This window comes from Ammodytes marinus (genome assembly GCF_949987685.1).
Source record: "Ammodytes marinus genome assembly, chromosome: 13".
NCBI lineage: Eukaryota > Metazoa > Chordata > Actinopteri > Uranoscopiformes > Ammodytidae > Ammodytes > Ammodytes marinus.
Genome location: NC_137217.1, coordinates 15,248,717 through 15,264,862, shown reverse-complemented (window position 1 = coordinate 15,264,862; position 16,146 = coordinate 15,248,717). Strand labels below are relative to the sequence as shown.

The 16,146-nt window shown below is 41.3% G+C and overlaps 2 protein-coding genes across 2 annotated transcripts; both read right to left on the bottom strand.

Moving 5' to 3' along the window:
• Nucleotides 1–2,571: 2,571 nt before the first annotated feature.
• On the bottom strand, nt 2,572–11,105 carry zdhhc18a (zDHHC palmitoyltransferase 18a). Its single transcript, XM_080039277.1, has 9 exons — nt 10,485–11,105; nt 10,097–10,257; nt 9,701–9,850; nt 7,758–7,895; nt 7,563–7,614; nt 6,543–6,645; nt 6,335–6,447; nt 6,127–6,232; nt 2,572–4,230 (listed from the first exon to the last, which is right to left on the bottom strand). The coding sequence occupies exons 1-9, from the start codon at nt 10,715–10,717 to the stop codon at nt 3,892–3,894; spliced, it is 1,395 nt and encodes a 464-aa protein (XP_079895403.1). The 5' UTR covers nt 10,718–11,105; the 3' UTR covers nt 2,572–3,891.
• Nucleotides 11,106–11,983: 878 nt separating this feature from the next.
• Nucleotides 11,984–15,922, bottom strand: pigv (phosphatidylinositol glycan anchor biosynthesis, class V). The gene is made up of 3 exons (XM_080039004.1): nt 15,597–15,922; nt 13,715–14,878; nt 11,984–13,243 (listed from the first exon to the last, which is right to left on the bottom strand). The coding sequence occupies exons 1-3, from the start codon at nt 15,663–15,665 to the stop codon at nt 12,956–12,958; spliced, it is 1,521 nt and encodes a 506-aa protein (XP_079895130.1). The 5' UTR covers nt 15,666–15,922; the 3' UTR covers nt 11,984–12,955.
• Nucleotides 15,923–16,146: the final 224 nt, after the last annotated feature.

The following is a 16,146-nucleotide window of genomic DNA, read 5'->3' as shown; positions in this document are numbered from 1 at the left end:
AAATGTGAATAACATCAGCGTAAAGGAGACACCAGCTGCCTTAAAAAATAGGTTCTCACTTTCCTGCACACAGTAGTGACAGCTGAGTGCAGTCAGACCCCAACCTCAGCTGCCACAGTCCATCCAATGTGTTCACTGGCCTTCAAGCTGTTTTTCTCCAGTTTTCAGTTTCAATAATTACAGGCAAAGGCGGCTTCTTAAAAAGTATAACTCAGCGCACAGAATAAGCATCATGTCATCAGCGATGCCAAGGAAACAATTTACCACACAGATGATATTCTATCTTGTATGGCTATTTACAAGGGGGAAAAATATCTTTAAGCCACAGTACAAAATACTTAATCGTCTTAAGTGGGAGTGCATCTCTGGGCAGATACAGAGGACACAGCGGTTTTTTTTTGTTAAGAAAATCACTTCCTTTTACTCTTTAACTTTTATTTTGACCTCTGATGAAAATTATATATACTGTACTATTAGCTAACACAATTTCTATTCTCCTGACTGAAACCGTCACCTCATTGTAAATCCATCATGGACAAACCTCCCCTCCAGGTTTGTGTTGTCTAGCCTGTGTGTATCTGACCAACACACACCACACACACACACTCTCATCTTACATTGGATCTGTGGCTGCTGAACACATGCTCTCAACATGCATCTTTTCTTTGTTTCCGTGAGGCAGCTGCCAGCATGGATGAACCCTACTATCACCAATTTACTATTACAGTCTTATGAAAAAGTTTGGGAACCCCTCTCAGCCGGCATTATAATTGACTCTGCTTTCACAAAAAAAAGATAAAAGTGGTATGTCTTTAATTTACCAGGAACAGCTAAGTACTGGGATGTTTTCCAAACAAAGATTTTTTGAAAAGCAGTATTTGGTTGTATGAAATAAAATAAAATGTGAAAAACTGGCTGTGCAAAAATATGGGTACCCTTGTGGTTTTGTTGATTTTAATGCCTGTAACAGCATGTAAAACTGATGACTTTAAACACACAGTTGGTTGGATTATGTTGTTAAGCCTTGAACCTCATAGAATTGTCTGTTTAATCATGAGAAAATTTAATTTAGGTGCCTAAATGCAAGTTGCACTTCTCTTTGACTCTCTGCTGAAGTGAAACAGAATGGGATCATCAAAACAGCTACCAAAAGATCTGAAAAACAAAGATTGTTCATTGTCATGGTTTAGGGGAAGGCTACAAGAAGCTTTCCCAAAGGTTTCAATTGTCAATTTCGACTGTAGGGAACGTTGTCAGGAAATGGAAGGACACAGGCACAGTGGCAGTTAAACCCAGGCATGGCAGACCAAGAAAAAAACAGGAGCGGCATATGCGGCGGATTGTGAGAATGGTTGCACACAACCCACAGATCACCTCCAAAGACCTGCAAGAACATCTGGCTGCAGATTGTGTATCTGTACATCGTTCAACAATTCAGTGCAATTTGCACCAAAACATCTGCTTTTTATAAAGACCAAATAACTTATTTTTTGTCTCATCAGTCCAAAGCATTTTCTTCCAATATGAAGCTGGCTTGTCTAAATGAGCTTTTGCATACTCCATGCAACTGTATCTGTGGCGTGGGCGCAGAAAGGGCTTCCTTCTCATCACCCGGCCATACAGATGTTTTGGTGCAAATTGCACTGAATTGTAAAACCATGTACAGATACACAATCTGCAGCCAGATGTTCTTGCAGGTCTTTGGAGGTGATCTTTGGGTTGTGTGCAACCATTCTCACAATCCGCCGCATATGCCGCTCTTGTACTTTTCTTGGTCTGCTAGACCTGGGTTTAACTGCAACTGTGCCTGTGTCCTTCCATTCCCTGACAACGTTCCTTACAGTAGAAATTGACAATTGAAACCTTTGGGAAAGCTTCTTGTAGCCTTCCCCTAAACCATGACAATGAATAATCTTTGTTTTTAAGATCTTTTGGGTGCTGTTTTGATGATCCCATTCTGTCTCACTTCAGCAGAGAGTCAAAGAGAAGTGCAACTTGCATTTAGGCACCTAAAATAAATTTTCTCATGATTAAACAGACAATTCTATGAGGTTCAAGGCTTAACAACATAATCCAACCAACTTTGCGTTTAAAGTCATCAGTTTTACATGCTGTTACAGGCATTAAAATCAACAAAACCACAAGGGTACCCATATTTTTGCACAGCCAGTTTTTCACATTTTATTTTATTTCATACAACCAAATACTTCTTTTCAAAAAATCTTTGTTTGGAAAACATCCCAGTACTTAGCTGTTCCTGGTAAATTAAAGACATACCACTTTTATCTTTTTTTTGTGAAAGCAGAGTCAATTATAATGCCGGCTGAGAGGGGTTCCCAAACTTTTTCATATGATTGTATGTAGTATACTCGTTTTACATACGTAGGTCTGTTTGAAGTCATTATACTTTAAATGAAGTAAGTCAGTCAGCCTTTGTTTGGTAAGTATAAATATTGTTAAAAAATTTGTTAAAATAAACCTTGATGAAATAAGAGACCAAATCAACCAAACTGATAATTTTTATTGTCCAAATGTTACAGTTCCTCTGTTACATCCTACAAAACCGACTATGGCAAAGTGGTTCTTTACAGACTCACAACCTATGTACAGCTTCAACGCTTAAAAATGAAAAACACAAAACAAAAACAAAAAAAACATCAAAAGGCCTTGTAATGTTTCACATTGGACTGAATTGTCTAGGCTGCAAACCATTCATATTCTGCCCCCTAGTGGCACAGACTATGCCCTGCCATTTACTCTCATGTGAAATTGTACCCCTTGGAGGGTAAGGTTTCATGCTGTAAGAAGAGGAAAAGGTCACATCCTCCAAAATAACAGCTTGTCCTGCTTATAAACAGGCCTCATCATGAACCACTCGAAAACATTACTGTCCTAGACACGACCCTGTAACCACAGAGACGCTCATGACGAGCAACAGTCCGAAAAGCATGAAGTCGCTCGGACTTTAAACATCCCAGTTGATCACGTTAATTGGAAAACGGTGATAAATACCAAAAGCCTTAAAAGGCAGCAGCAAATGTGATTGTGATTTAAATACTTAAATCAACAAATCAGACAAAGCAAAAAAATGGACAATGTAAAATAGACCTACAGTATATCGGGGAGCTATTTTCCAGTTCCAGTCATAGGCTACATGAAAAATATCCTACAGTGATTCACCCCACAAAAAGATATTTACTGAACTGATCACAAACTACAGTAACAACCCTGATATGCTGACATTAAAAAAATAAAATAACGAATCCGTCACCACTTTTCAAACTCGCATTGCTCATTCATTTAAATCTATCTTCTGAATCCACCTGGTGAAACTGGGATGGTGTAGATTAGAAATAGATCACAGGACATAACATAAGGCTAACTCATGAGTTGATAATCCTGGGGACGGCAAGCTATCCAGAGCACGCCAGTTCAGAAAATCTCAACTCCATTGCTTACGTACTTCTAGCATCCAGTGTCACATTGTCAACATTCCCAGATTTAAAGACCTGTTTGCATAGGATATTAGCAAAAACATAAAATGGTTGTTGATGTGTATGTAGGCCTATGGCTTGAGGTTCTGTGGAAGGTGTGGAGGCATGTTCTGGGCGTCTTCGTAAAAGCGTGTTAAAAAAATATTTCTCTATTTGTGCTTCCACGCATTACTAAGGTTTCCCTCCATCCTGAAGGACACGTTCAGTATGGTCAGATATTGTTGCTTAACACAGAACATAAAGAGTGACGCTTAATCAACAATATGTATCAGAATGACATCTTGACAAACCAAATGTCAACACGGACACAGCATGAACACCATTGGTAGGCCTATGGGGGGAAAAAGCTGTTCTTTTGAGTGCAGAAGGTCTCTTATGGTTACCATGACTACACCAATCATGGTAACGGGAGGAAGCTGACATCTGGTGCATCTGTCAGCATCAAGGTGGCCCGGCTGAGCGACGGGGAGGGAGAAGCCAGACGGAATGCCGGGTTGATGGAGTGCAGCGAGTCCCTCTTACTGCTTGTGAAGAACGTGGGGCATGGAGCAGCCCCAGGCAGGCGGGCGTGCTGTCGTGAGCAGCCGGCAGTGTCTGACTCTTCTGTGGAAGTCGCTGTCGTACTAGAAACCTCCAGGCCCAGAGGGGTGGTCTTTGGGGAGCCGGGGGGGCACAGCACATGGGAGTCCAAGGAGTGGACCATCCTCTCTAGCACGTCCTTGGTGCTCCGTGTGCACTGTGTCAGCAAAGGGGGGAAAATATAAAAGTCAAGCTAAAGGGCAAAATCGGCAACCGACACCAGTTTGTTATGAAAAGCAGTACAGCAGAAAGGAGGACGAACATGTATAGAAACTTCTGCAATGTGATTCAAATGATCTCAGTTCACAAGCACAGTGAAAGTAATGACAGCACAGGTTCAAATGGAGAAGCATGGAAGAAGAAGTGAGTTAAGAAGCAGACAAGTGAAAGAAGCGGCTTCTTCTTCTCCAGGTGTTTCTTCTGGCTCTGATAAAAGCAGAAAGGAGAGATAGAGGTTATGCAGACTTGTGTTTGCTGAGCGTCAACATGCACGCACAACAATGCCCCAGAAACACTAGAAAAACAGAGAGGACCAGATTAAGCTCAGCAGCCTCCAGCTGTGAGCTATATCCCATACTGAATGAGCGAGTGTTAATGAGAGGAGAATAAATGGCAGTGAATCATGCACTCACAGATAAGGCGGTGCACACATGATACATCCACACCACCAATCACAAGATCTGCCCCCAACTGCTTTTGGGTTCATGTACGGGGGAAAAATCAAATAACTCAGAAAGTTAAATGAGCGTGAGGATGAGACGACACAGTGGATGGCAGTTGAAGAGATGTTGTGATTGGTTTAAGGTTGAACCCTACTCTTACCATCAACCGTCTACATGCAGCAGTGCCCTTCAGGCTGTGCAGGACAAAGCAAAATCCTGACAGTTCTCCTCCTAGCAGGGTGGAATGGATACAGTACAACACTCAGTGTCAGATCTTTCATCTAGCAATTGAGTTACGAAAGGCATACGAGGCAAATGATCATGATGAATACAACCATGGTTATACTAACTTTTATATAATATAACTTCAGAAGAAAAGGGAAGAAAATTCCAAAAATGTTTTATTTTCTCTGGTAAGGCTTATGATGAAATGAAAAAATAAAGAGCCAATGTAATATAAAAAACAGACACCAGAATACAAAAATAAATTATGTTTATTTAACACATAAAAGAGCACTTATTCTAGGTATATAAAATATGTACGTAAAAATAGAAAATAATATATGTAGATTTAAGAAAATAAGATAAATGCTTGTGACAAATGATCTGTGATAAAGTGCTGACATTTTTATGTCCTACTTACAAGAAGTAATTAAGTCCTTTGTGTGCATACACCTTCCACCAACATATAGGCAACCCCAGTAGTACAGTAACAATGCGGTAGATACAGCAGCCCATTGAACTCAAAATACGAAAAACATAAATACAAATAAAATAGTAAAAGTTTGCAACAATTCCATCAAATGACTGTGACATATCACCTGCTGAGTTAATAACCAAGTAACTGGATTAATAACTGGCTGTAAATATTGATGTCAAACAGTTACAGATGTGTGTTTCCAATGCTAATAATGCAGAATGTGTGACAGCAGTATTATTCAGAATTGTGATAAACTGCTTCTTCGATTGAAGTTTCTGTGGAATGCCAGCTCTAATAAGCTGGTTCAAAATCATCTCTACTGTGGATATTTGGCTTGAAATAATGTGTCAGATCAAAGCCTGGTCTGGTAAAGTTGTTCCAGTCCAGTTAGAGGCTACCCAATAAGCCATTCATGATTAAAAATCTATGATCTGCCTTTTTTCGACATAAACAATATGTATGAAATGTATAACTTTAATTTCACTGAGTACAGATTCAAACTACTGCATGTGGGCGACTCTACTTGAGGGATTGACGCTTGAAGTCAGCAGGACAACGAAGGAGGGGAACACACAGAGTGGAGAAGGCACTAGGGGTGGGAGCGTGTTAACCACCACAACAACAACAACAAAACAGGGGTTTTGGGGGCAGTCAGGACTTGGGAGGGACCACACAAGCTGGTTCATCCTACCATGTGCGCGTCATTCTTGGCCACAAAAGCAGGCAGCTCTATGTCCGAGGCTGAAGCTGCAGGGATAGCCTCATCAGGAGACAGGAAACCTCTTCCGTCAAGCAGACTACAGAACAGAACAGATGATCGTGTTATGATGAAGCACTTTAACATGTATTGCAAGTGATCCTATCACTGAGGAAATATCCATGAAGCAACATCAAGTCACCTTGGGGGCATGGGGCCACATAACGTTGCACAGCAGTTGGTTATTATACTGTTGTAACTGTATGGGTTCCCAGACTCCTCAGCACACCTTTTACTTGACCAGGAGCCCTTTATCTGCACAGTGGATACATAAAGCAAGCGGTTTTAGTTGGGTCTATTCCAACAATCACAAACTCAACTGGATCATATGTAGCTGTGCGAGTACTTACGTCTTCATTTGTTGTGAGGTTGGAGGCTATTAAGTAAGTATGGAAGCCTGAGAGGCCCAGAACAGACCAGATGGAGAAGAAACAAATCACCAACTCCACCACAGTGCACAAGGAAGAGTCAAGGCATGATAATATGTCCATTAATGATCATTACACTATGACGAGACTCAATGTGTGTGGGTGTGTGTGTGTGTGTGTGTGTGTGTGTGTGTGTGTGTGTGTGTGTGCCAAATTTCCTCCCACTGTTTAACTAATTCTGCTTGTTCCCTGCACAAAGATCAACATCTGACAGAGGTACTTTGCTATCTATTGTCTCCGTCATGAATTGTAAAGTAAAACTTGTCATGTGATTATGTCATAGAATCGGCGATAGGCATAGAATCAATGTTTTACATATAACACATGGGTGATGTGAATATGAACTACCACCTTATTGTCGCTAAGTCAAATTATTTCAATATTTTAGTTTCGGTTTGTGTCGAGATATGTTATCCATCACAGCCAACAAATTCCAAATTAAAGCCTAACAGTCACAGAAGATTCATGAATGTATTGGTTTCTGATTTCAATTAAAAAAAATTACACAATAAGTCGGAAACAATCTAGTTAAATCCTCTGCTCTATGTGATAACTAGTAGGGGAACAAAAGTGTATGAATTCTTTCTAGAGTTAAAAAGATATGCACAGATTTCAGCAAGACGACATACGGTCATCATGCACATCATGCGTACCACAAGGAAATGATTAACCCGCACCCTTTCTGTGAGTAATGAATGAATCCACTCTGTAGTCATGCAGTCTATATTTGTCCAGCCCCTGACATCATCTCACAAGGACATGAGGCAGCAAACCTTTCCCTGGACAGCCATGTGCCTAACTGCACTGCTCTGGTGGATGCTAACTCTCTGATCCTATTAACTGTAGGCTTAGACTGAGGAGCAGAGGGAAATGCCTTGTCAACAGTAAATAGATCTGATAAACAGGCTGGTTGTGTGAAAATGTGGCATGTGTAAAGGATATCTGGCAGGGCTCTCTTGGATGGCTTGAACAAGGCTTTTACCGGCTTGAGAACCTGGAGAGAAAAGAGAAAATGCATATCTTAAAAACAAAGATAACTTAAAACAAAATTGTCTCAAGTTGAATTTTTCCTACAACATTACAACAAGGCAACTGCTGAGTGCATTTGTGTCCTTTATACTCAGTGAGAATACTTACGCAGGGTAATGTGTGTGATGACGCAGCCAAATATGAATGACGTCAGAAAAGACAGAGAGATGAGGAAGCTGTAAAAAAAGCGGTAATTGCGTTTGCCCACGCAGTTCCCAACCCATGGGCAGTGGTGATCAAATCGTTCTGAGGGTGAAAAAAACAATACATAGCAGAGATTACAGGCACCATTATAAGAGTTGTAAAGTATGATACTAATAGTAAGGCTTGACACCTAACATCTTTAACATCTATTCATGCACCGTTCCTACAACGGAGCATGAATTTTTTTTATTTAGAAATGTGCAAAGGTCGCTTATCCAGGTTAGCTTTTGCCCACTGCCGGCAAGGGCTTTCAGTATGTAATTTGTTTTTAAATTAGATAATAAATATAGAACACAATATAACATGGTAAATAAACAAGTCCCAACAAGCAGAAAGTAGTGTTTACTGTTTAGTGAGAGAAAAGTGTATCTTTTGAACTGCTCCCCTTAACTACCGGTGTTTGAGCTAAGTTAACCTGGATGAGCGACCTTTGCCCATTTCTATATCAAAAATGCACGCACAGTTACAGGAACGGTTTCTGTCACCTTTTCTAGAAGAGTGAGTCAAAAAGCTCAAAATAAAAAAAATTTAACTATTCCTTTAAGAGATCCCTTCCTAATGTGAGTCCTCGTTCTGTGCAAAAGCAAATTGAAGTAGTTAATTAGCTGGTTAATTAATTAGTTAGAAGCTGTAGTTAATGTGAGGCTCCAGGAGGCTGAGTTAGACTAAGTAATCAAGTGGTCATCTTCCAAGTTTACAGACGATTAAGTACAAAATTCCCCTCTGTTGGTGTTTCCGTACCACAGGCCAGCAAGTAAACAGTGTCAGGGGAAACACAAAGAGAGAACTGTGTTTTAAAAATAGAGTAACTTTGTGAGAGACACACTTGATTTGATTATCTGCAGAATGCTGAAGCCTCATACAGCGCCAGTTGCACTGAGCGATGTCTCTGGATTTTGTCTCCCATCTCTTCCATTGGAAGTAGGTTAGGGAGGGATCTTTTAACAGCCAGTATAGGGAGTATGAATAATTACAGCAAGCACATACAGTACATAACTATGGATACCTCAGTTTTGTTTTAAAACGGACTTGAAATAATCTCCTTTAACGGGACAGACCTTTCAGGCCTCTGAAAGAGTCACTCTGCAGCTTGTATCCACCCACTTTATGGCAAACTACCTTGATCACGCACATACAAAACTGCACACTTAAAAAAACTGACATTCATATATTCTATGTGAATTTATTTTTTGATAAAGGTTGTTGGTTAAGTATAAATTCTAATCCTCAAAAAGTAAGAGTATAAATGTATGTAATATTTGCATCTAGAGGTCGACTGATGAAAAGGTCAGCTGATTAATGGCATCTTGAAATAATCCTGGGCACACGAGGCCGATTAAAAAATAAACAAATAATGTCTGCAGACACTGCAGTGTAATCCGTGTTCATTTTTAACCCAATGTATTTTTTCTATTTTATTAATAACAGATGGCAACAGACAATGCACATTTTATATTTTCCAATATTTTTCTCTCTACGTTTAAATGTTAATTTCAGTTTATTTTTGTTTCTCATTATTAAAGTTTTTGTATTTTATCAAATGCAAAATAAAACAATGTGATATTGGCATTATATATCGGCCTTTGGTAGACCTGATCCCTTAAAATCGGTATCGTCATTGGCCATTGAAACCCCATATCTGTCGACCACTAGTTTTATTTATCTTTTTGATATTGTTACATTTCAGAATCGAACATTAGAGACGTAGATCAGTAGGAAGCTGGAAGCATGAAGCAAACTTTATGTAAACAACCCAACCAAGCAGCATGATATTACTCTGGGCAATGACATTAGGTTGTTTAATTACTTAAGTTGGGATGAGTGGTAACTTCCCGCTAAATCCTTACCCACACAGTTGTCACACAGGCTGCAGTGGGAGGTCCGAGGAGGGCGAAACATTTTACAAGTGAAGCAGTATTTGAGCTTTACCACCTGCTGGTTGATGAGGATCTCCTTGGTCCGCGGAGGGGGCCGATACGTAGAGGATCCTGAGGTATCTAAAAATAGAGTAAAGGGGAGAGACTCAATACACCAACGTGCACATTTGATCAAAGCAGTTCACCCAAAAAGCCGTCCAATGATATAACCAGGAATAAATGAACACAAATAAAGCTACACTTGAAGCATGACTGGGAGTAAGCTGCTTAGGTCTGCAGACAAACACAGAGATGCCCCATATGGCAAAGCGCCCCCCCCCCTCCATCTGCCCCACAGCAGGTATGAAATTCCAGGGTGTGCCTTACCGATCTGCCTCTCTATGTCTGCTGCCTCGTCTGGGGTTGCTCTGGGTAAAATGCCTGGATCCGTAAAGCTGGTCCTCAACAGGGACAAGAACACAAACAAAAAAAGCACCCCTCCAATCACAGGTATGAAGACGGTGAGATGCTCCACCAAGAACGGGCAACTGTCAAAGAAAAACACGAGTTATATTAGTTTCAGTCAGCCCTAGTCAAAACCACATTTAATTCTCCAATTATATCCAAACGAAAATCCGTTTAAAAACAATGAAGGATAAGGAATGTATTACTTCCACATGAGTGTTTGCAAAGACCTTTCATGTTGCATTCAGGGATCACTGGAAGAAAAAGAAGGAAAAAAAGACACCCAAAAAGATAATGTCTAGTTACTCACTCGAATGCAAAGAAAAGGCCACAGGTGACAACAATAAGGCCCATAGTCAGAGGAAAGACGCCGCTCTGTCTGGCCAGTATGATCCGTCCATCGCAGTAGAACCTGTTCTTCCCCGGGAACACTTCCCATTTCCTCCGCTGCCGCTGCACCTTCTTCTCGGTGTGGTTCTGTGCGGACGCCGGCGACACCGAGAGTGCGCGCGGGTCGATCTGCTGGTACTCGCAGTTCTTCATCACGGAGTAGACGGTGTCGACACGGTCCCGGAGGTAGCTAAGACACACACGAAAGTCTTCCTCTATTTTTTGTCGCCGCGTTTGGGAGAGACAGCAGTCTCAGGATAATGTAATTGTACATAACATGTATTGTTTGTCCGTTCAGCGTTCAGATGCCCATCCTGAAAGCTAACGCTGGCTAAGCTAGCGGACCCGGCAAAGGCATTCTTCCCCGAGTTTCACGATCTGAATCAGTTGCCGAGTTGACTCAAGGTTAACTACCATCTTCGAACGCTGGATTTAAGTCATTCATACATTAGGTCACATTAACCAGGCTCCTTAGAAAAAGAAAAAAAGACAGACTTCGACTCGAGCTTCTTGTGGTAATCAATTCACGTTTCTTTTCTTCTTTTTCTTTTGCCGTCAGCCAATGTACGTCACGGTGTCTGTTGACGTCTCAGCCAGGACTCACCGCTGACTTGTAACGGCTTGAGGGCTCCCGGTTATAATAGGTACACGCCGGTAATGGAAGGAGATGATTTGTAGATCAGTGGCGACCATCAGCGCATGCGCACTGGTTATCCGTTTAGCTTGGCAGAGGCTACTGCAGGTGCTGTTGTTTACCTCTATGTGTTTACCCCATATCGATTAATTAAAGCACATAAAAAAAGCGAAATAAGTTAAACCAATAGATAATCATTATGTCACTCTGTAGGTTTCATTGTGAACTCTTGGCTCAGTCCTTTTGAGGGGGGTTCCAGTATTTTGAGTTTTTCTTTTTCAAGCTTTACAGACAGGGTGGATTTGCATAGGCATTGTGGGTATTTTCTAGGCTATGTAAGGTAGCCTCATTTATAGTCACCAGGGACCCAAAAATGGACAGGAATCATTTGAATTCATGGTAAAATGAGTATATCGGTTTATTTTGTGTTTCTAGTGGAATATTTTATTAGACTAGGGATGTGAAATTATAGCCACCGCTCAGTTTTTTAAGCCTTTGGCCCATGGAAAGTATTTCATAATCAAAATATTTATTTCATACCGGTCAAAGAATGTAACGCTATCAAATATTAAACTAATTGCATGTAGTGGTTCATTTTTGTTTGTCAGAGCTCTTGCGTTGATTATGTTTATTTGGAACTAAATATGTAGAAATGACCCAGGAAACAACTTAAATTGTCGATTTTCGTGTTTCATTTATGCTTTTCTTTATTAAACATCCCGTAAGATACAAATCTGAAGCTTTGTGATGGTGCACCAAATATTTTTTTGACTAAACAGCAGCCTCCGCTGGATTTAAAGAGATGTTTTCAGGTTAAATTATAGACGTGACATGTATGTGCTAATTACAGTGCATTAAAGGATCTGTTTTGTAAGTAAATTATGAAAGAAGACAAAAAAACTAACTGTGTAAACAGTGTGCACAAAGAAGGAGAGAAAATATTTTGTGTGTGGAAAAAATGAACTCAACTCGTGTTTGAATTCATTGTGGTTAAGGTGTTACATTTAATTTCAAGGCTACTTTAGCTGCAACTTCAGCAGCTAATGTTCTTAACAACAAAACCGTTTTTACACAAATGCCTCAAGAGAAAGGATAACATTTAACATGAAAATAAAACTAAATTGAGGATCCTTTTACGGAAGCAAAAACTTAACATTTTTCCCATTCACATTTAAAAATCCCAAATAATCAATTGGAAAAAGTCTTCCAAACATGCAGTGCAATATCCAACTGAGTAAATAAAATGTATTGCTCGAACAATAAAATAAAAAAATATCCTTTTTTTCAAGTACAACCATAGTCTTCCCAATATTTACAGCCAAATCGTTTCGAGTAATATTACACATTTGTGTTTGTTCTCAAACCGTTGCAAACACATTTAATGGAGATGTATAAATCCTGTGTGTTGGGAAAAATAGTAATCATGTCAGCAGGTTCTGTGCTGGACTGGGCGACATAATAATAATAATATGAGGCAACACATTTCTATTTGTCTATAGTTTCAATTAGTTCACTCAAATAGAAGTAAGTAAACGAGACATTGATAAAATGTTGCATTCACGTATGCAGTTATTTTCACAAATAAATCTTTTTAACTCTGTTGCAATGAACGATTCCACAATAACAAGAAGAAAAAAATTGCCTTTTGATGATGTTCTGTAAAAGCCCATATGTGTGGATTTATACTATCCAAAATATGTTATATAGCCCAGTCCTGCATAGAAAAATGCATTTAAAGCTCAGGGTAACATCCTAGTTCATGTCCATGGCAAAAAGTTACAATGTAAGGCGAGGCCCAGCACCCAGTAGGAGAGGAAGTATCCCAGGATGCTTTGCGTGGTTGGAGAACAGGTTGTAAAGTGTGGCAGCAGAGCAATGATGGGGTTCTGAGATATGTGGCTGCATCCATATCTGGAATGCGCATGCAGCTGCACATTGGGGCTTGACGATTTCCTTCTATGGAGGAGCGGTTCATTGAGGAGGAGCAGATGGGCACTTATCCAGAAGGGCACGGGAGACGAGGAGGCCATGAATCTGGTTAGAACCTGGAGATTATAGATTAAGATAAGAGAAAGGTAAATGAGTGGATAGGTTAAAGGTTGTTCCTCACATCCAGACAGATTTAGGTGTTCCCATACTTCCCTGCCATTTAGTATGACGAAAAATATTTACGATGTCCCAATGCACAAGGTCAAATGCAGCATGCTGAAAAATACCCGGATGCCATACTACATTCGGTCGCAATTTTTAGAGTTCAAACCAGCATGCATTTTGGCAATTTTGACCCACAATCCACTGTAACGTCATATCGGCTGAGTGAAAGCGACCAGGGATGCAACGTATAGACAAGTTCAAGACGCAGTTTTATGATGGAATATATAAGTAAAAGTACGTCCCAATTGTGTTCCTACTGCATACAAACTACGCAATGCTATGGTCAGCTGCAGTATGTAGTATAGGAAAAAAAAATAAGTTAATATTCCACAAGAATAGGGTATATTGTTTGATATTCTCACCTGCACATGCATGCACAATGTTCCAAACACCAGCAGCACTGTTGAATGTACAACATACACGAACACTCTGGGGTTGAACAGTCCCATTGTGGGTTTGTCCAACCCTTTATCTGCAGAGTACCAAAGCCCGAGTCTCAGACACAGTTCTGGATTAGTTTGACAGTATGCATAAGCCGCCATTATGCCAAGGGTTGCCATAGGTAGAGCCAGAATGAAGTTGGGTATCTGCTTCAGCTCGAAGTAGCGGAGGAAGCCCACATCCCAGTACACATCCTGGATATGAGAATATAGCAGGGGCATTGGTCTCATGCACCACAGGGGCGGTGGGCCATTTTCATCGGGGACCCGGTAGCCCTTCCGCTCGGCCAGTGACAGCAGAGCAGGGGGGATCCGCTCCAAGGAGACAGACGGAGTGCAAAACGTCCTGTAACCGTAGTACTGGAAAGCACAGAACGGAAGCACGATGATTGCAGTTCCCAAGAAGGAGGTGAGCAGGAGACGGACGACGACCCAGACATAGTGGAAGACTTTCGTGTGGCCTTTGGTGGTCGCTCGGTATACACGAATCTGGGAAATGGCGTGCAGCGATGGAAGATACAGCAGGAATCCTACGTTGACCAGTCCGTTGGAGCGCGCCGCCGTGGCTATGCTGAGGGCCAGGCAGGCCCGGAACGTGAAGCCTTTCTCCAGGAGGAAGAGGCCGCCGAACGTGAGCGCGGCAAACAGGCTCTCCGAGTATCCGGCGGTCATGAACACGTTGGCTGGTGTGCAGCAGTAGAGCATGCTGGAGAGGAGAGCCAAACGTCTGTCCTGGAGCACTGACCTGCTGAGCGCGTGCAGGGCCACCGCGCTCAGCAGAAAGAGGGCGCTGTTCCCCAGGGCCACAGCTACCAGCAGGCGGCCCCGCACGCTCAGCCAGCCGCTCAGGGGCCACAGCAGCGTCTCGGCCAGGCCCCGGAGCACCACGGGGAAGAGGGGGAAGAAAGCAAAGTTGTGCTCGTAGAGGTATCCCTGCTCGGCGATGAAGAGGAAATGCTCTGCGTCCCAATTAGAGAGGCCGCCCAGCAACCACTCCACAGCAGGGTCCAAGTATAGAGGCTCCTCTGTCCGTGGGGGCCTGAACGCATCGGCATCGTGGTCAGGGATGGCAGCGTTAAAGACAGCCTGAGGAGGAAATATGTTATAGCATTAAAAAGGTCACTTTAACCAAAATTGACTTTTTCTAGACTAGAAAATAAATCATTATAAATTAATCCGATTTAAAACAACCTTTCTTTCTCCTTTCTTTCTTTTCAGAAAACCTGTTTTCCAAAACCCCAGTTAGATTTGTCTGACAACCTCCCCCTACCAACCTAAATCAGCACTATCTCTACCAGTGATAAGCACACCCAAGATAACCCTGAATATAACTGGCAGTTAGATTCAAACAAGCAATTAGATTCAAAGCCAATCAGAGCAGACTGGGCTTTTTGGAAGGCGAGCCCAAAGGGCTAAAGAGACAGGCTCTGAAACAATGCGCTTTAGACAAATGATGAAAAGAGGAGATTCAGACATTGTCAAAGATAAAATTATTTTTGGACACTACACGATGAAAGTAGTAGAAACCGAAATTGCGTTTTTGAACCTTTAAAATGTGCTTAATATGTGACCTCTAAAATAAATCAGGATCTTGCATAGGGGTACAAGCCACTTTGTCTTTGACCTACTCGCCACGTACAGTGTGTATTCTTTTTCCTGATAACTACTCATTAGCTACCACACATAAACCTAATTGGCAAAAGAGAGACATAAATATCCGGGGAGCTGAATGTTGATAAATATAGCCAACAAGCTAGATCAGCAAATTCAGACACTCACAACATCCTCTTTGGCCAAAACTTACCTGCAAAATAAGTGACAGACCCCTGGTGACTGTTGCAAACTCCACAACTGCTTTGACATCCATAGTCATTGATGCGACGGACAAAATCTCAACAAGCCAGTTTTGACAGACGTGAGCATTGTCGCGGTTACGACACGGTCACCGATTCGTCATATTTACAATAAATCATACTTAGCAAGGAAATAAATAAAGATTCTATGAGATGGGCGTTTTTGTTGGGTTGAAAGATTTAGGAAAGGGTAAACCGCGATTTCTACCCGACAGTCACCCGTCCTCAAGCATCGTTTGTTTTCGCTCAGGTGCAATCTTTGTCCTCACATCCTCATCCTGCAGCAGTCCTTTCGAACAGAACTCTTCACTTCCGGGGCAACCGCAGGATACGTTTAAAAATAAAAGCTCACGAGTCAATATTGAGACAAGCCCTTGTGTAGTTTATCGCTTTTTTTATAGAACAAAAACATGTATAAATCGCTAAGCATGTATTAGTTTATACATAATGTCCTTTGGATCTGTTTTGGTATGTATTTTCAAATCATGTGAGAAATAAATA